Below are 21258 nucleotides of genomic sequence, written 5' to 3'. Positions count from 1 at the left end.
CTCCAGCCATCGTATCCAGAGTCCAGGACAAGCTCTCAAAGACTCATTCCTCTATTCATCCAGATCATCTGCACTTCTCCATCTTCCTGTTATCTTCACCACCTCTACCACCATCGTCCCTATTCAACTATGGATTCATCACTCCCCTTAAATCAAACCATCTCTACGGGGTCTAATTGCCAAAGACTTTCCACATTCTTATTCATTCGTTCACATGTTGATAAATATTCTTTTACCATCTTTTACCTTCTCTCCTGATTGAAATGATATATTGTATCGCTACACAACATTCTAATGTTTAAATCAATGAAATCTCAGCCAGGGGCACAAGGACACTGATTTAATGTTTTCCTGTAGTTTTCCACACTGAATATCAAAGCCTGACATTGATTGGTCTGGTCTGTCTTTATTGGCTGTATTTAAGAAACATACCGCTTCAATAACAATCAAAAAAAGCAAACAAGCAAAAAAAGTCTAACTGTCTGAAGGGAATCTTTAAGGATGTTTACCCTGTAGATTTCTTCTTCTTCCTCTCCATTAGCATCTACCAGGCCCCCCTCTTGCAGGTCACATGATATGGCTCGACGGATCTCTGGTCCAATGTCATGCAGCGTGCGCAGGCCAGCCTGCAAAGATAGCAGCCATAACAACAAACGTTCCAGCCATAACAGGCTTTTTAATCAACATTTGTATCTCTGTCAGGCGGCATGGTGGTGTGGTGGTTAGCACTCTCGCCTCACAGCAAGAGGGTTGCCGGTTTGATCCTGGGCGTGGGAGCCCTTCTGTGCGGAGTTTGCATGTTCTCCCCGTGTCAGCGTGGGTTCTCTCCGGGCACTCCGGCTTCCTCCCACAGTCCAAAGACATGCAGATTGGGGACTAGGTTAATTGGTAACTCTAAATTGTCTGTAGGTGTGAATGTGAGCGTGAATGGTTGTTTGTCTCTATGTGTCAGCCCTGCGATAGTCTGGCGACCTGTCCAGGGTGTACCCTGCCTCTCGCCCGATGTCGGCTGGGATAGGCTCCAGCCCCCCCCGCGACCCTCAAGAGGATGAAGCGGTTAGAAGATGAATGAATGAATGAATGAATGTATCTCTGTCTGGTTGAGAGAAACTGAGTATTAATGTTGCCAAACGTTCCACTTTATTTCAGGTGACAACACATCTCTGCCCAGACGGATCCACAGCAGTCTTAACAGAGTTATTCAGAAATGCTGACATGGTTTTAACGGTCAACAGAGCAAATCTCATATCTTCTGGTGGTTTACTGCTCTGTGGAGCATAAAAGTAAGACAAGTAGAGTGACTTTCAGAGGGTCACTTCTTGATTTTAGTTTTACTTGTCTGAGTTACTCTGGAAAAAAGTTCTTATAGGAGCCATTTCTTTGGTAGAAAGTTGTTTCAATGAAAACATGACAGTGTTCTCTGGATTATCCAGAGTAACTGGATTTGCAGAGAGTGATGTTGCTCCTCAATGTTTCTTTGATCTTTCAATGCTGTGAGCAACACAAAAGAAATTCTGTTCACCTTCATTTTCCCATGGAGAAGGTAGGATCTATAACAACGAGGGGCTTTTTGGGGAGACTTGAGCAAAGATTAAAAGACAACACAGAAAAGACTGTATCCTCTGATAGTCACTGGTGATACTGGGCTGACTTTTTTTTTTTTTTTAGATTTTTGTTATAAAGGAACATAAATCTAACAGACAGGTCACCATGGGTAATACAATACAATTCTTGTGTTTTCAGTAGTCAAATGTGTTAAGGGTTACTTTTCTCAGTAGTCGATACTGGGCTGACTTTGTGTGCTGTGGTTATTAAAGTCTAGACGTGAGTTTTTTCATTAAACTAATATTTCTAAGTTGATGTTTGGTTTTCAGTGACAGAGCTGATGTGTGAATCACTTTTTACACTTGGTTTTAAAATCTGTCTTGGACAAATGGATCACAAGTGGACAGCCCTAAATACAAGTGTAAAGGACCACCAAGACTCATAGTGATCCAATTACTTAAGGTGGTCCTGGACCCAACTGACTGCCTATCTTTTGTAGTGTAAATGCTAATGGTTCCTGATGCGTCTCCAACAAAGACATAACAGGAAAATATGCACTCAGTGCACAATGTGGTGGTTGTTTTAGTGACAGGACGCCAACGCTCTACAACTTGCCCAATTTACGATGAGTTGGTTGCTGTGTTGTGTGACTGTCCATTATTTTGCCCTATGGAAGGAAATGTGTTGGATTCTGCGGACAGCGATATCTCAAGCTGTTCTTGACATAACTGCTGAGTGAGTGGTGAGCATCAACGTAATAAACGTGCGCAGGGCCCTTTGAACTTCCACCATAACTGACGTAGAAAGTAATGAAATCTGAACATGACTGGTCAGCTGGAGATGCATGATAGACACAGGTGTGAATGGAACACTGAAGCATACTTTAAAACCAAGTGTAAAAAAGGTCAGAGTTGGCTCTAATTTAGATGAAGGGCATTTGGTAAAATTCAGTCAATGATTTGGTCAACGCACTGATAGAGTGAATCTGTGGGACTATGAACACCAGCATGATACACTGTAGTGTTGTGACAATACTGAAATTTCCAACTTCAGTATAATACTTTAAAAAATACTAATATTTGATACAACAGGAAAACTGACATTGAGGGGAAAAAATGGAAATAAAAATTTGATGAAAAGATTGATATAAAAAGGTTTTCAACAGAGACTTTTCTTGCATAGTTGCAGAGAACAGCAGAACGACTGTAGTAAACATAAACAAGAGACAGTGAGAAAGCGCAGTTGGTATCGGTGCTTCAGTACTGTGGAAAATGATTGTACTTTACTCACCTGTAGAGCCATGGTTGTGTTCAGTCTCTCCCACGAGCGCCTTCCTACAAGCCCTTGCTCTTTGCGCCTCTTGAACTTCCTGAAGTAGTCCTGTATCAGGAAGGTGGCATAGAACTTCCCCACTGTTACCTCGTCATCTGAGTGAACAGACCAGACACACCAAAGCCTCCCAGATCAACACCAAAATACTGAAACACCTCAACACCGAAAATCTGTTTGCATCTGTTTTCCATGACATTCAAAAAATAAAATCACTCAACAGAGATTTTACCCACAACTACCTCACCATCGAAGAGAACAGACACACATCTAGGCAGAAAAGTTAATTTGCTCAAAAACATATCAAAGCTGAAGTCCATAAACAGTAAACAAACATTCAGCGTCACCGCTGCAGAAGGTTATCTTAACAATCAAACAAAACACCTCTGTAACAATCACTATGAAAAAAATACTGAGACATGTTAATGAAGCGCCCTAACTCCCTGCTGCTTAAGCATTATAATAACTGCTCGGTCTTAGGAGTATCACAACAGGCAAGTATACACACCACTGCTGTATCAGGAGAGACTTCAGAGATTTGGTCTAAATACTGGTGCTTTAATTTTTTATTTTTCAACATTTAGGCCCAGTTGTTCAAAAAGTTTCATCTAGATTTGGAAATCCCATGTTTTGCTATCCAAGACCAGATAATCCATTTTACTTTCAAAGCGTTTCAAAGCATAATTGGATTAGATCACCCTGATGCAGATATATATTTTTCAAGAATACCAAATCTGGATAACCAGTGCTGTAAATGGGACTACACATTACACTATAGGCTACTAGCTATGTAAAGAACAGCCAGCTATGTGCCTTTTTTTTTTTTTTTTTTTGAAGAGATAGAAAACAACACAGGGGATCATTTGTTAGAAACTCATTTCAACTGTGTCCTTGTAATCAATATAAAGTGATAAATTAAAGTTGAAGTTAAAATAAAATCAGCTGGATCACCATTCATCATTGAACACACCTGTCATTGAAATGTTAGTCCTCAAATAAAGTTTGTTGCCTCAAGTCTATGTGCTCCAGTTAACTTTGGCCCAGATCTCTGAAGTCTCTCCTGAAACAAGACTGCCCTACTCTCACAGCACCAGACAGGCCTGCAAATCCTTGTGAGGCCGTTGACACAAGTTAACTCTTCATCCACACGCACCCCACTTAGACATGTTGTCTCATGTCGTTTTTGATGAGTACATAAAAAAACAATGGTCTTTATTATCTTTCTGGATGTGATACTGGCTGTGTTGACAAAGCAAAGCACTGTTACATTCCTTTTCAATACAAACTTAAAAACCAAAGTGTAGCCAACATTTTTCTTGGCACTGTTTAAATGTCAGAACTGAATGCACATGAAGTGGGTGACTGCGCTCTGATAACACAGCTGAATGTCATTTTCAAAAGCCTGTTAGAATCTGTAAGTGACATTTACACACACATGCAAATGTCTGCAGCAGTTTTAACCAGACAACAGATAACATCTATGGCTGCAGCTCCGATTTTGCTTTGTCTCTGAAAACATGCATGTGGTTATGAAACACTCCTCCTGCGCACAAAAAGAAAAAACACACACAACTGCTCATGCAAGCGAGTGCATATGAGCCTTCTTGACCTCATAATGTACCAAAATCAGATTTCAATTTTGTTTATTTTACAGTTATTTATGACTGCATTGTCTATGAGTCCAAACAGTTACTACCACTACCACACATACTGGTGCTACATCATATGACTACAGAGTTTACTACATTTAACATCCACCACTTCAGAGACAGACGAGCAGAGGTGTTTTGTATCTCTATATATCTCTGTAAAACAACATGATCCGCAGCAAGAAGCACATGCAAGAAGGCAGCGAAGAGAAGCAGCAAGGGTCAGATCTACAGCTCCCCTTTTGAGGGAGAACACACAAACTACATTTAGCCAGAGAAAGAGCTGTGACTACACACACTATCTGTCATGCAGGGAGGCTACTGAAGCGTGGGTCTGATTCCCTCAGATAAGGTTGCGAAAGCAGAATGGGGACAAAGACTAAACAAGAAAACAGGCTGAATCCGGGTGTGTGGGGAACGTGGGATTTTTTGGTTTCATTGTCGACTTTCCATTTTATTGAGCAATGGTGACAAATGTCAGAAGGATGGATGCTTTAAGAGGGAATCACCGCTCTATCCAGATCTGGTGATCCATCTTAAAGCAGCTTAAAGCACATTTCCATTCCATTTCCTCTACATAACCCGAAACAGCCAGAGAGAAAGTGTGAAAGGCTCTGTTCAGAAAGAGAAACTGTGACCAAAAGCATACTTAAGGTGGTTTCACTAAACTGCATAATTCGCAAAGAGCATCTAATATCTAAAACATGCGTTTTATCAGACGTGCATGAATGTTTGGGCCATATTTTTGCCAGATAAATCACGTTTTCATAACACACTTTAGTTCAGATTTTTATGATTTCTGTTTCTTAAGCAAGTGATCTGCATCATTTTAATACATTTTTACTTGATAGCAGTTTCTCTTTCTGGACAGACCCTGATGAAGTTTTAAAGAAAGAGGTATCAGTAGTTTCATGCCACCTGACTAAAACAGAATTGCCCCAGAGAGCTCAGGACGGCAGAAAGAGAAAAGAAGAAGGCCAGCGACTGACTGAGCACTCTACTGAAAGCAGAGGAAGCTGTGTAAGAGAGAGGCTCAGCAGAAAAGACTCAAGAAAACAAGAAGAGAGGTTAGCAAACTAACACACAAAAAGACATGCAGTTGAATTAAGCTCTAAAAAACAGCAGAGCTGAAGCATTGTAAATGGTAAATGGACCTGCATTTGTATAGCGCCTTTCTAGTCGTCTAGTGACCACTAAAAGCGCTTTTTTACACTACGAGTCACGTTCACCCATTCACACCCACATTCATACACTGGTGGCCGAGGCTACCATACAAGGTGCCACCTGCTACTCAGTTTTAACACACTCACACACTGATGGAACAGCCATCAGGAGCAATTTGGGGTTCAGTATCTTGCTCAAGGATACTTTGACATGCAGCCTGGAGGAGCCCAGGATTGAACCGCTGATCTTTTGACTGGTGGACAACCCACTCTACCTCTGAGCCACAGCCGCCCCAAACAAGCAAACAAGGACACTGGAAGAACTACATGAACACAACTAGAGGAAGCTGTATGTGCATGTTAGACTTAGGTGTGCCTATTTTTAGTAAACTACCACAAATGACTCAACTAAGATGTGGACAACTAATCATGTTATTTGACCAGCTTTGCATGACTGTGCAATATAAACACACATAAGAACAAAATATAGCAAACCACATAAGTCTATCAGATTTGGCTGAAGATACAGGAGCAAATATCACATTTGTTTTAACTTAAAAAAAAAAAAAAAAACAAACTAAGATTGATTCAGCAATACAAGTTTTGTATGGATTTTGGGGCATAATTGTGCAACTATGATGTATGAATAACCACCCAAACTAATGCTGATGGGACTGCTTGTGGAAAATAGATCGAACCTTTGATAAACTCAGCTGGAACTTCACCTACGCCTAAAGAAAAAAAAGAAAAAAAAAAAAAAAAAAATTCTTCATCGAGTTCTTGAAACAGCCAGAGGGTTTCTCGAGATTGCTGATAAAGATGACTGTGAGATGACTTGAAGAATAAATCCACAGAAAGGAAACTTGCTAAAATGTGCTTAAACATATCTGTGTCAGCATCAGACACAGTATATAAGCAAACAACATATAAAAACATCAGCATAATCAAGTATCTGCTTCTTTGTGTGTTTTTTTACAATCCAATATACGCTCTGTCTACAGCGAGGGGGTGCTGCAGGAAGGGAGAATGTAGAACCTGAGACGGCGAGATTTATGATAAACAAAACCGTAGCATTATGACAGAAACCACAGCTGATCTGTGACTGGCTGACAGAGATAAGGAGAGTTTCTGTGAAGTGAAGTACTGTGCGTGGTAACTCTGTCTATTTCATTGTTTCTTTTGGACAATAAGTGGGCCTCGTTGCTTCAGAAAGAAAAAAAAGAAAACAGAAAAACAGGATGCTGAAGGCCTCTGACGGATTAACTCTCAACACCTGTTTTTTAAGTAATTTGACCTCCAAATCTACCTTTTATGTGTTACCACTGTGTAGACCTGAAAGATGACTTTAAAAAGTTTTTTTTTAGTCAGCTTTTCATCTTAAAAAAGTACCAAAGTGTTTTTTACAAAAATATAATAAGTTTTTACAAAAGATAATTTGACAGTAGGATAAGCACAGGTATAAATATTACAATTAAAGAAGTACTACCAAAATAAAGGGGATTGTCACAAGAAACTAGGTCATCTATGCAGGAGAAAGATGCAAATACCTTGAATATCTGAAATTGGCGCTACATGACCAGAGAAAACAGAGAAAAAGGACTGTGGCATGTGTTTTTGCTCAAGAGGTAGCAAACCTACAACTGCCAGAATGCACTGTGCCACACCGGACCAATAAACACTCCCGCTGGTTGGTGATTTAATGCTGTACTGCAATTAGCTGCTTCAGTTTCAGGGTCCTGGTGTTGTGCACGCTACCTCACTGTCACACTGGCATTGCAGCGAGAGCCACTGTTAATGTTGTCAGTGACACCTGTGCTTTTCCTGCTGTTACAAGTCAAAATGTCTGCAGTGAAAAAGGACTATCTGACAGCATAATCCAAAGCTATGCTTTCCATCTGTATGATCAGCATGTTCTGAACACTAAAACATAAAAAAAATGTTGCTAAATAAAAGTATTAAACTGTGTGAAAAGATGGCAGACACTGAGCATATGGATGGACAGCAGAGAAGTAGATTAGGTCAGGAGTTGGTCAGAATGTTTCTATGGATTGTTGATAAATTTTCTCATTTATGAAAACTTGTCAGTTGTGGAATTTATTGTAACTGACACTACCTCAAGATTACTGTAGCATATGTCTTAGTGTGAAAGAAAATAATCAACAACTGAAAGCCCCCTTTCAAGCCTAGGGTTAGTGTTTGATAGCCAGAAGAACACCAAAATGTATTTGAAATGAAGTGTGAAGTGTGGTGTGAGGTACAGACATCATTCAGTAAAGGGAAAGTGTGTAAATGGCATTGACTTCCTTTTGAAATTCAAATTAGGGGGGGGTTATATATTTGTATTCCAATGAATGTCCTCTGCCTCATCACATCCTCTTTCTATAAATACACAGGCGTAGAATAATTTGCTGTAGGACTTCCAAAACATTTTGATGACGTTAAAGTTGGCATCATTAACTCTCGGAAAATACAAATGAGAAGCAGCATGTATTCAAATTAACTGAGAGAACAGTACAGAGGAGGAGAGGTACGCAGTGAGGTTATTGTTTGAACTGTGAATGATGCTTAAAAGCAAATGGAGATCACTGTTTATGCAAAATGGGTTGACCTGCTGTGCCTGTGTGTGTAATGACCACTGACCGCCTGCAGGAGGCACCACTTGGTCCAGCAGCTTCATGCTGGTTCTCTTCCAGATCTTCTTAATAACAGCTCTAAGCTCCTCATTGGCCTGCTCCAGGTTACCTTGGAAATGGCAGAAAAGGTGAAATGTTTAACTGTAAGGTCACTTTGGTTTAAAACAACAAGTGACAAGCACACACACACAAAGATCGCAACACATATCTTGACATTTAAAATAAACACACAAAATTCCTGATAATGATGATGATGATAATGAATGGATTAAGCATCAAATGCCCTCTGTCTTGCAAACACAAAATTGAGCACAAAAGTATAAATGATCTGATTCAGTCACATGACTGTGAAGTGTAGTTTTGATGCTGTGTTATGTGTATTAAAGCTGTGGTATTGAGAAGAGACGACTACTACTACTACTCTGTAACTCCCTCTTGTGGCAAAATGTCGAACTAGAATATGGGCTTCCTGACCACAGGGAGTGCAAGACAGCTGACACAGTCAATAATGGAAAGCTCTACTCGACACAGTTGTGAATAGGGGAGTATTACACCAACAGTCGAAGTACCCTGACATGACAGTGAGTAAAAACACACTAGATGAGGCATCCCAGAGAAAATAATTTGAAAGAAGGACATGGTGTTACCTTAAAATCCCATAAGGAGTCAGTCAATATATAAATACATTTAATTCTCAGATGAATGGAAAAAACAAATAAACATTGAAGATTCAGAAGTACAACTTTGTTTGCCCACTGAACGAGGCTAAAAAACTGGACCATGGTAGAAGGCAATTACTGGTATAGGGATTACTTGCCAAGATGCCAACGTGTCTCTGTCCATGACTCTGTGGATCATGAGTTATAAACTGACCACATTACAAACACACTGACTGCTGTAGTGGCTTCTCTGGGCTGTCATCTCAAATAGCTTTTACGCCTGGAAGTTCCAGTGCATACGACAGGACGCTCTGGCCCAGTTACTCACTTGTGCTCCATCTTCTTACCTCATGGTCACACAACCTAAATCTATTGCATTCTGTTAGTTCCTCCTTTTTACTGAGCAAAAGGACAAACGCACAGCTCAAAAAAGCTCAACCAAACAGGAGCAGTCCATAAGAATAGAACAAATCGTACTGCAGGTCTCTGATGGATCTTGAAGGTGCAGACTCACCCTCAGTCTTAATCTTGAGAGCAGTGCGGACCAGAGCAAACAAGGTGGCATTAAACATGACTGTCCCATCGCTGTTCAGGGGCATGTTCATCGCCACCAGACGCTGCAACAGAAGTACAGATTAACAGTGATGCATCAAATGTGAAAATAGAAGATGTATGACTGCTTTTTAAAACTGGTACAAGTTTTTTTTAAAACAAGTTTCTTGGAAGTTGTGTCTCTGTCTGTAATTTTCAACCCGCACTTGCAAACTGCAATTCGTTTATTGTTTATTATTATCATTTTTCCAACTGGCGCTCAATAATGTTAGTTCTTTATGGTTCTCTCCTGCAACTTTGGATTGGTTCGGATTGGTTTGGATTGTCGGATTGGTTCAAACTAAGTGGCTCTGAAGAATTAAGTGTCAACTTGCTCGGAATTAATAGCACGTTAACGTTTGTTGATTCAGGAAATAAACTGATATGAGGCTCACTTTTCCAATAACACTTTTTAATTTTTGCGCTTAGGGCAAGGTATCAAGTACTTTCAATTCAAAAGGCTTGAGTCCAAGTCATGTGACTCGAGTCCACATCTGAAAATTAGCATTCTCGGAACCCATCGGCTGTATTTGGCGTCTGACTTCCAGCAGACGGCGATATAGCCTCTGGGGGCAAACCCCCAATTTTTTGGCATTCCGGTTTGAGGAGGCAAATTTCCGTTTCCGACTTCGTTTATACATAAGTAAATATGCTGAACCATTGCGATGGATTCAGAGTTTGCAGTGACGCCAATTATGTTCCGTCTCGTTAGTTCACCGCACGGACCGTTTAACCTGGCAACAACTGCAGCCGGCTCAAACGTGATTGGTCAATATCACGCGGACTACAAACAGCCTACAACCGGAAACCAGGGCTCCGGGGTTTGCCTACAGACTACAGACTCTACATTCACTGAATGTAGAGTCTGTATATAGAGACTAGAAAATTAGTAATGTGAATTCTATGAATTTATATGTTAATGATGTACAAAACCTTTCATGTATTTTTGTCACCCTCAACATTCACCACAACAGTGGATGTGCATTTCTCCATCTCTATCTGTGTGAGTGTGTTGTTATGCTTTAAAGCCCTGTGAGGCAAATTGTGATTTGTGATATTGGGCTTTATAAATAAAATTGATTGATTGATTGATTGATTGATTGATTATGTTTTGAAACCCACCTTACAGGCCACTCTGTGAGGGCAGAGCTTGCCAAACCCAAGTGGAGGCTGGATCCTCCTCAGCAGAGTCACCACATCAAGGTGCTTTATCCTGCCCCTGACAACAAGATACATTTAAATATTAGGCACTATAACACAGTCTTCACTGACAGCAGAGGTCCTGATAATAAGTTACTGATAATCGGTAGGTGCACTTCACAGGGACTCTTACAAAACAATCACCATCCTATGTGTACTGACACAAATATTCTATAGCAGAAGTATACATGATGGAAAAAAAACTTTTGTTGGTTCTTTCCAAATGAGTCCTGAACACTCACTTGGCCTCAGGGTCATATTCAGACCAGATCCTTTTAAACTCATCCAGGTGATGCGGCCCAAGAATGGACCAATCACGGGTCAGATAGTCAAAGTTATCCATGATGACAGCAACAAACAGGTTGATGATCTGAAACCAGAACAGGCGATATTTTCTGTATCTTTTGGTATTTCATTTTATACAGAAATGCTCAAGTCTGAGCTCAAACATTACAGGTACTGCACAAAGTGAAATGTCTGAAGATTACCAGGAAAGCACAGAGCATGTAGAAGCTGATGAAGTATATAATGGCAAAGCCGCTGCCACAGGTTCTTTCCTCTCCAGGGTTGTAGTCCGACTCTGAATCACACAGCTTCCCCGGCAGACAGGCTAGCATGATCTCCTGCCAGGCCTCACCTGTGGCACACCTAACATAGAATAACAAACATTACCACAGAAGAAGAATGAGGGATTTGAGCATCTGTGTGACTTATACCAGCTTTATAACCAACTATTTTAGCTACATAAACACCTGAAGAGCATCAGGACAGCTTGAGGAAAGGTTTGAAAGTTGTTGTTGCGGTTGATTTGTGTCCCATCTACCATGGCTATTTTCCCAAACACCTGGAAAAAGAAAAAAAAAAGACACAGAAACATCATTTAAAAGAATCAGCCAGCCTGCTCAAATTCTAACAAAAATACAAGACAAATAAAATAAAACAATTAAATTATTTGTTACACAATTAAAACAGTCGCTGAATATGCCCTGCAGGGTGTCAAACAGGTTATTAACAGTATTACCTGCATTCCAATTACAGCATAGATGAAGAACAGCATGGCGATCAGGAGTGCAACGTAGGGAAGAGCCTGGGTGGCAAAAAAGAGGAAAGTGTGAGACATTGCTACGTCACTATCTGCAGTCTGTTATTCAAATGAAGTGCATTGTCAAACCACACTTAATCACCAGATCCACTGGTTTACTTGATTAAAACTTGTACACCTAGCCCCATGTTGGAAAATGTATATTCTCTTGTCTTGGTATGCTATATAGTTTCTTTAAAGCTACCCATGAATTACAGTTATGCTGGTTATAAGCCCGCTACCCAGCAACCAGTTTCACAGGGTTAGATCTCTCGCCGGGGACTGTTTTCTCCCAAAATCAGAAACATATTTTCCTTCTTACCTGTAAGTGCTATTTATCAGTCTGGATTGTTTTGGTGCAAGTTGCTGAGTGTTGGAGATATCGGCCGTAGAGATGTCTGCCTTCTCTCCAGTATAACAGAACTAAATGCCACTTAGCTTGTGGTGCTCAAAGCACCAAAAAAAAAAACATTTTAAAAACTCAACAGCAATGTCTTTGTCTATAAATTCTGACCCAGTAACTCAAGATAATCTACCGACCTTGTTGTGAGCAGCTTCATTTAGGAACTATTTTCTTTCACTGTACAGAAGGAAGCGTGCATCTACACATGGACGAGAGGGTCGTGCTCGTGACAGCACAAGTTGTCATCATTAATAGTGTCCTCTGTGGCTGAGCTGTAATGTTAGCTAGCTCACCAGTGCTAGGTGAGCTATCAGGAGATACGCGCTTCCTTCTTTGCAGTGATATGGTTGGCAAGTGTAGTTTTTGTAGTAAGAAAATGTGTCCTACATAAAACTGCTCACAACAAGGTTGGCGGATTATTTTGAGTAACCAGGTCATGATTTCTGGAAAGAGACATTGCTGCTGAATTTTTCAAATATATTTTTTGGGTGCTTTGATCACCACAAGCTGAGTGCCATCTAGTTCCATTAAACCGGAGAGAAGGCAGACATCTCTACAGCCAATATTGAGCCTGATTAATAAATAAAACAACAGTATGTATTTTTGAATTTGGGGTGAACTAAACTTAACTTGTGTAGTAGTGTAATCTCTTGTCTCACTTGTTCATAATATTGCAGATTCAAGTGGGATGTGTATTGGTGACATATGTTACAGTCTCACCTGGAAGGACTTGATGAAAGTCCACAGCAGAGTCCTGATGCCCTCCCCCCGGCTCAGAAGTTTGACCAACCGCATCACTCTAAACAGGCGGAAGAAGGTGATGGAGATGCGAGCACTGTCCTCTGTGTTCTGAGGTGGAGGACGTGGAAAGTGATTAGAGGATGAAAAAACAGAAGGTGTACCATCCAAACACAGACAGAAATAAAGCTTGGTACCGCTCATTCATTCATGCAGTCAGTCATACATGCTTTCTTTCACCATGTATGAGTCATATCAGCTAACAAGCAACATAGAAATAGATGAAAACTGTTATGAAGAAATTTTCCTCTTTGCGATCTCTCTGCATCGTTGCAATGACAACAATCAATGTGCATGCAGAGTATACGTATCTTAAATACCATTCCATGACTAACAGACCTGGAGTAATTACACATACAGCACATTTAACTCTGGGTAACTGAGTCAAAACAGGCAACAGACAGATCATCTGCAGTCCAAAGACAAACAAACCAAAGGACAAACTGTAATTGAGTTTTCTCAACTGATACAAACATCATGATGGATCCTCTTCTTGTTACAGAACAATCACATAAGACCTTTGACAAGAAATGTAAACACACAACCGTGCATAATTATACAATGTTGGCAATTTGATTACACACCCTTGGGCAAGCCATGAAATGACAAAATGAGACAAAAGACCATACAGTGTTATCTGTTCATCTTCATCATGCCATGCACCCAGACAGGACGAGGTCATAACAAGATAAATGTCAGCTGAACCATGAAACTGGAGCCAAAATGCAACAAATGCAACCAGGTCGATTCAAAACAAAACATTGAGTCTTCAATCACAAACCATCACACAACTGAATACGTGAGACCATAAAGCATCTCAGTGTTTTCATCAGTAAGTGAGAGACAGAGAGTGACAACAAAAATATATTGATGCTGGGTGATCACAAAAAGGTGAGGGGCTTTAATCATTTTCTTACCCCTGGCTCCACTATCACCTTGACGACAGGAATGGCTGCCGACTTGAAATCAAAAGCCTAAGGTTAATAAAAGATGCACAAACTAGCTGTACAGCATCACACCGTTCACGAGTCAATGCTGCTGCAAACATCCTATATCATCATTGCCTATGACTTATTTGACATTTAATTGCATTAAAAATATCAGAAGCACCCTCACGTAAACAACACAGCATTACGTTTTATACCACAAACAAGAACACCATCATCGTAAAGCATGTCATGCAAAAGCTTTACCACATACTCTCAGCAGTGACACCAGACATGATGCAAGCATTCAGTGGTCAAGAAGATTTTGCTCTTTATCAAAATACTAATAAAGTTTACTGTTGGCATTAAGTATAAGGAGAAAACATACATGATACACCCTCTTTTGCAATTCATGGAATGTCACGAAATATTCTTTTTTTTTTTAATTATAGTATGACCGTTCAGGATTAAGCCTGATTTAAATTAACTGTTGTCCTAGCAAACACCGACATCCTTAACAAAATAAATAATAATAAAAAACTGATTTTTTTTTTATCATTATTTTATACTTATTTATCAGAGACACAACTCTCTTCCTTTTATGAGTGACTGTAGCTTTGAAGCTTTCTTTTTCTTTCTTAGCTAAGAGACTGAGTCGTGCTTTTTTTACCGACTGTCTCTATACCACTTAGAGAACAACCTCGACTAATCTGGTTTCAAGGCAGGCACTTAACTGAAAAGGCCACATTTATGGTAACAGTGCTCCATACTGCTATAGTAAGCCCTGTCCTCAAATTTTTACATGCATCTGCTGCATCTGACCCAGTGAAAAACCAGATCCTCCTCTCCACCCTTGAAGAAATGTGAGTCCCAGGCTGTACACTCTTTCTGTTTGCATCTTACCTGCCTCACCAGGTGACATGGAAAGTATCTGTGTCTGAACAGCGCAGCCTGACAACAGGAGCTCCACAGGACTCCATGCTGGGCCCTCTACTATTCTCCCTCTACACAGGGAAGCTTAGTGCTGCCATACACTCGCGTGGCTTCTCCTACCACTGCTATGCTGATGAAACCCAGCTTGTTCTACATTCCACCCTGTTGTTTTCCATTCTGAATGGACTGCAAGTGACGCAAACGTGTCAACTTTGTAAAAAACACATTTTATTTTGAAATACAGGGAATTTCCAGCAGAGAGTGTTTATTTTGAAGTGATGTTTCCTGCTGTGGAGTGAGTAACAGACAGCTACCTGACAGAGACAGTAGACTAGCTTGACGACATGGCCAAACGCAAGTATGATGATGAATGTATTAAAGTGTGTGGACCTTGAACAAATGGCTAGGGAGGAATCTGGACCTCGTGGCTGGACCAGTTTAGAGTTTGACCAGTGATGGTGTACAGTGTGTGTATTACCTAAAACATTCACTCAAAGCACGAGACAGACAGGACAAACAAACTTATTCATAACATGGACAAGCCGGCAGCAAGCATGGAGTCAGTGTTAACAACAGCTGCTGCAAACCAGGGTGCAGAGTGGCCTTGCAGTAGCAGCACAGCAGATTCAAAGGAGTTACGTTTGACACAAAATGATTACAGCCAAGATTTTTAAATGATAGCTGGTGAAAACAACAGTTCCCAAATTTGGAAGCTTTTATAACTTGCTTTATTTTAATCGATTAATTGTTAAAAAAAGAAAAGAAAAAAACAAAAAGACTGGTTCGTGGGGATTTTAAGGACTCAATAAAAAAATTGGGACATATTAGCATGTTGAAGTTTATTTTTTTATATATATATTCTCAATGAATATTATTTGAATATATAAAATTACTGTACATCTACTGTATGTTCACAACCTGTAGTTTTCCTTTACACCAGAGGAGTGTGACAAATTATTATATATAATTATTATAACACTTAATATCATAACACATGTGAAAGTCTTCCTTCACCTTTTTTTTCTTTATTTCTGTTCGGTTACAGAATTATTTAATGTGGACAGGAGAATCATGGTTCTCACAATAAACAAATGCAACTGTTAAATGCAAACAAAATTAGTTGAGCAACCCCATAACAATTTTACCATATCATGAAACTGGTTTTATAACAAATGCTGGAGTTGGGAAGAACAGTGATTTATGCATAAAGATCGTTGTGATCTTGAATGCAACTCTGATGCTAAAGCAAGGCCCTCCTGCTGGGAGTGTCACAGTAAGACAGGCTTGTATGTGTGATAAATGACTACTTACATTGATCTCAGTGATGGCAATGTCAACCACGCTACCCACAACAATTAAGGCATCAAACGTGTTCCATGCATCAGCAAAATAGTTCTGCAAGCACGAGCAACAAAGACGCACAGAGAAAGAGAAAGAGAGACAACAGAGCAAGAAAGAAAATGTAAAAAGAAGGATTATGAAAGATAGAAAGAGGAGACCATCAAAAAGTTGTGATTAGATTTAAGAGAGTGAGGTGGAAAATAAAATCCTTCCTGCCACTGAGTCTGTGAGAGTTAAATTCATAGAAATTATTTACTTGGCTATCCTATATTTCAAATTAGCCATCTGTCATTAAGCTTCCATTTCAAAAAACATTTTTACTCCCAGTGATACAGTGGCAGGCTGACAGAAATGGCCACCATAGACTTAAAACTAAACAATTTAACAAGATCTTAACACTGTGGAACAGCAGCTTCATATAATGCATGTGTTAGCATTTAACATGCAGGCAGCTGACTCATTTTTTTCCAGCCAATCAGCATGTATTTGGTCTATGGTGCTCACAACAGATTCAACAGACTTGCTTAATGAGCCAACCTAAAAAGATAACACAAATTTAAGACAGGAGGGAGGGAAAGGAGGAAAGAAGTGAAGGAAGGAAAAAACAGAAAGTGGCAGCAGCAGTGGGAGAGCAGGAAGAGGGATTGACAGAGTTGTACATACTAAGGTCTTTCTACCTGACTGAGTATGATGTCGACTACACTGCCAATCACGACCAGAGCATCGAAGACGTTCCAGGCGTCCCCAACATAGCCCTGATATGGCAGCATGCACAGCCAGCAGGAGGAGAGGGGAAGGCAGGAGAGGAGGGGGAAGCAGGGGAAGTATAAGAGGTAGAGAGGTTACGGTGAGGAGTAATGGAAGGTGACGATAAGGCAGCCAGTGGGCAAAGAGCCCAAGAGGTAAGGTAAGAGGGTCAGGAAGAGTGTATGAGGGCTGGGTTAAAAGGAAAAGTGGAGTGCTTTCAGACAAAAGTCACAGCCTACGTTCAGACTGCAGGCATATGAGATTTGTTTCCATTATCAGATCTTTAAGACAGACTGTCCGCATTGTTGTTTGCAAGTGATCAGATCAGATATGTGTGTCCAGACAACACTAACCTATCTGCATGGGTTGCTGTGGTTACATTACTACACGGATGGCTTTCCAATGCAGAAACATGAGAAGTGAAGGTCCAAAATTTGGGATCCCCTAAAAGCATGATATTTCACATTGATGTGCATGGCTTTGCGGGACGCAGCAGTGCAAGCTTAAGAGAGCTCTGTGACCATCTCAGCAGGTGATCTGAGTGCACCTTCATACTTCATATGATAACCTGTGTGCAACTTTGTAAGAATGCAGAACAATCATCCTGAATGATTTAGGTTTGACAAAAATGTGAAGTTGGAGTGGCAAAGTTTAGACTAGTTTTATTTCTAACGCTTGGAATATTAGGCAGAATAGATTGAATACTACATTGATATAGGATACTGCATCAACAGTAGCCTGTATCCCCATCTGATTTTTGTGATGGTCATAATTTGGTCCATCTAAATGTTATGATCGTCAATTTAAGAAATGAATCATCAGTCAGGTAAAAATTTATTTGAAAATCTGCAGGGAAGACTTATCGAGCAGTACAAGGAGCAAAAAAATCTAATTGTGTCTTTGTGTATAAATGATCACAAAGAAGCCTTCTGTAGGTTTAATCTTGTGATTAAGGCAAAGCTTACGTTAATAAACAACTTTCTAGGTTACAATTTTGCTAGCTTATCCAAAAAGTGCAAGCCAACAAGGATGTGGCATCAGGCACACAACACTCTGTCCGGTGCAAGACGTAGGGAACCGCACCGGGTAAAATACTAAGTTTTTAGGGAGTCCCCCATCATTTTGCCCTCTAAACAATCACACCAATCACAGATAGTTTATTTCAGTGTCTGTTACAGACTATTATCTCCCTCCATAGTACTCTGCTAATAGCTGTGTGGATTCTGCACAGCACTTTTGTCACTTTGTAGTTGACACTTTGAAATCCCATTTGAGCAGCCAGAGCCGCCAGACTGAGACGCATATGTAGAAATCTGATTGGAATTAAATTTCAAATCACCTCCAACTGTGGTTTGGATTCAATTTGCACAATTGCATTTCATGTGGTTTTATTGCTGTCCAGACTTTATGAAATCAATCTGGACATAATCTGGATATGCCAAAAAAAAAAAAAAAAAAAAAAACAGGTTTGGACATGCAGTCTGAAAAAGGCTAAAAAATATGGACCTTTCCAGGCATAAAATAAAAAGGGAGATCTAAAAGGAAAAACTCTAAACAAGATGATCTAAGGAACTGATGGTAGTTTTGCATTTATTTGCATAAATATTGCGGAGAGGAGAGGAGAGGAGAGGAGAGGAGAGGAGAGGAAACTTACTCTGGGTTTGAAGGCAATGAGCTTGAGTATCATCTCCACAGTGAAAACCCCAGTGAAGACCATGTTGAGGATGTCCATGGCATAGTTAAACAGATGAGACTGACCATGATGCTGCAAAGAGACAGGCAGACTGACTGATAAGAAATATAAAACAAACATAATAATGCATGTATTTTAACTTAAGTTTATCTTTATTCAGATGACAAGCAAAGGAAATTAAAAAACTTTAACTTCATGCAGCATTGTGGAAATCCAAACTAAATGATCATTTACATTCCCAGACGCAGGCATTCATTTTTCTCAGTGTTTGAAAATTGAATAAATTTGACACATATGATGACCGAAGGCAGATTAACCAGCAAGTTTATGTCAATTTCACCTAAAAGACTGAATAAAGAGCACTCACCTGAATGGCCAGACACAGGGTGTTGAGGATGATTAAGACAAACATGACGTATTCAAAGCCAGTAGAGTTGACCACATACCAGAACTTGTACTGGTAGGGGTTTTTGGGGATGTAGCGCCGCAGAGGACGAGCTTTAAGAGCATATTCCACACACTGACGCTACAGTGGTGGTGAGGGTAGGTGAAGGCAAAGAGAGAAATGGACAAACAAACAGAGTCAAGAAAAGTATTACATGTTTTCTTGTGTAAAAAAAACAGACATTATTTGGAACAATCAATAATAAGATACAGCAGAAGGACTGTAGCTTTTACTACATCCATTTCTTAATACGTCACTCTTCATTTTTGAAAGCAGAAACATTTTATTGATGAAAAGATGCATCATTATTTAGCCAGATCCATTTAGTCAGGATTATCAAATGACAAATACTTAAAAGTCTGGTGTGTAGGATTTAGGGGGATCTATTGGCAAAAATGGAATACATTTGTAATTATGTTTTATTATTATTATTTATTAGTGTATAGTCACCTGAAACTACCAATAATTGTGTTTTCGCTTAGAATAGCTTAGAATGAATCCTTAATATCTACATAGGGAGCAGGACCTCTTACACTAAGCCCGCGATGTTGTACCACCAAGTTTCTATGGTAGCCCAGAACGTACAAACCAAACACTGGCTCTAGAGAGGGCCTTTCCTGTTTTTAAGTTACCTGACAGCCACCAGAGGTTCTACTACGCGCTTGGCAACGGAAGGGTGAGGGAAGGGGTATTCAGTTGGTTGCAATCTGCAACCTCACCACTAGAGGCCACTCAATCCTACACACTGCTCCTTTAATAATTTGACATAGGGATGCACCGAATATTCGGTAACCGAATATATTCGGCCAAATATTGCAAAAAAACACACATTCGGTATTCGGTGGAATAAGTTAAAAGCAAGGCCGAATAATAGCGGCGTGGTTTTGATAACGCAATCAAACGGCGTGCCGTGACGGGCGGAATAAAATGTCGGCAGTGTGGCGATCCGCCAGTCACGGCACTCGCATTTACGACTAAAAATAGTTTTGAGCAAGCAAAATAGGCTTAAATCATTCAGCACGCTGTGCGAGCAGCCTACAGATTTCAACCACCAGCAGAAACAAAAGGCGAATCTCATTGGTTGTGGGTTGAACGGGGGTCACAGACATAGTATTCCTGTCAAATATGGCGGCCATCAGCTTACCGGCGACAGACAAGTCAGCCCCAATAATATCCTCTTCTTGGCGTCATGACTGCCCAGAAGTACCTGAACAGCCGAGCCAGCCGAACACAGGTATGTGACGTGTCAGAGGAGAAACGAGCCGTTCACGGCCCACAAACCTCACCGCACTTTAGGGACTGTTCTTTACTTATGAAGGGGAGGAGGGTAGCTGGTTGATTCTTATTTTATTTATTTATTTTATTTTGATCCCCCCTATGTTAATCACTGATTGATTTTGAAGTATGAATAAGTCAATAAGTAATTTATTCCATTGAAATATCATTGATGTATTATAGAAAAGTGATTTATCTTTTTATAAATGACAAAAGGCACATCTGCCTCATTTTTGCTGTGGTATTGTGATACTACTCAGAACCATGATATTTTCATTGGTATCGCACAGTGGGATCCAATTTTGGTACCGTGACAACACTAATCTGGAGGGGGTTCATCTGCAAAAACTAATGAAAAACTAAACAACAATATTCGGTATTCGGTATTCGGCCAAGCGTTTAATAATATTCGGCTTCGGCTTCGGCCACAAATTTTCATTTCGGTGCATCCCTAATTTGACATGAACAGAGGTCTCCTACTAAATTTAAAATGTTCAATAAAAGCACCACTACACATTAGCATAATGCACAAACACAATAGGTCCCTCCTACCTGGTTCTTATCCAGCTCGCAGTTCTTGTACTCCTTCTCCCCCTGCTCCTGAAAGGTGACAATAACAAAACCAACAAAGATGTTCATCATGAAGAAGGCGATGATGATGATGTAGATAATGAAGAAGATGGAGATCTCGATTCGGTAGTTGTAGATGGGACCCATGTTCTCTCTGTTGGAGTCGATGGCCTTGTACAGGAGTCTGCAGGGACAGTAATTTTTCATTTAACAAACATGAAATAAATCTTGCCATTATTCTCCATAATGATAGCTAAATCTGAATTCTACCTCAGAT

At 40.1% G+C, this 21258-nt stretch overlaps 1 protein-coding gene across 9 annotated transcripts in view; it reads right to left on the bottom strand.

The window, feature by feature from the left end:
* The window catches only part of cacna1db (calcium channel, voltage-dependent, L type, alpha 1D subunit, b), a 128478-nt gene that overhangs the window by 17853 nt on the left and 89367 nt on the right, over window positions 1-21258 (bottom strand). For 7 of the 9 annotated variants that reach the window (XM_078170169.1, XM_033628769.2, XM_078170171.1 and 4 more), the window contains 16 exons: window positions 20964-21165; window positions 19059-19217; window positions 18653-18763; window positions 16929-17006; window positions 16222-16305; window positions 13969-14010; window positions 12974-13102; window positions 11791-11856; window positions 11522-11613; window positions 11258-11417; window positions 11012-11139; window positions 10692-10788; window positions 9493-9595; window positions 8327-8428; window positions 2836-2972; window positions 510-626 (listed from right to left, as the gene is read on the bottom strand). In XM_078170169.1, coding sequence (XP_078026295.1) covers window positions 510-626; window positions 2836-2972; window positions 8327-8428; window positions 9493-9595; window positions 10692-10788; window positions 11012-11139; window positions 11258-11417; window positions 11522-11613; window positions 11791-11856; window positions 12974-13102; window positions 13969-14010; window positions 16222-16305; window positions 16929-17006; window positions 18653-18763; window positions 19059-19217; window positions 20964-21165 — 1807 coding nt within the window. The remainder of the gene's footprint in view (window positions 1-509; window positions 627-2835; window positions 2973-8326; window positions 8429-9492; window positions 9596-10691; window positions 10789-11011; window positions 11140-11257; window positions 11418-11521; window positions 11614-11790; window positions 11857-12973; window positions 13103-13968; window positions 14011-16221; window positions 16306-16928; window positions 17007-18652; window positions 18764-19058; window positions 19218-20963; window positions 21166-21258) is intronic. The other 2 variants (XM_078170175.1, XM_078170174.1) reach the window with 2 other exon arrangements.

Source organism: Epinephelus lanceolatus, chromosome 8 (assembly GCF_041903045.1).
Source record: "Epinephelus lanceolatus isolate andai-2023 chromosome 8, ASM4190304v1, whole genome shotgun sequence".
NCBI classification, from domain to species: domain Eukaryota; kingdom Metazoa; phylum Chordata; class Actinopteri; order Perciformes; family Serranidae; genus Epinephelus; species Epinephelus lanceolatus.
The sequence above is the reverse complement of the archived record's forward strand: the minus strand, read 5'-3'. Positions and strand labels throughout refer to the sequence as shown.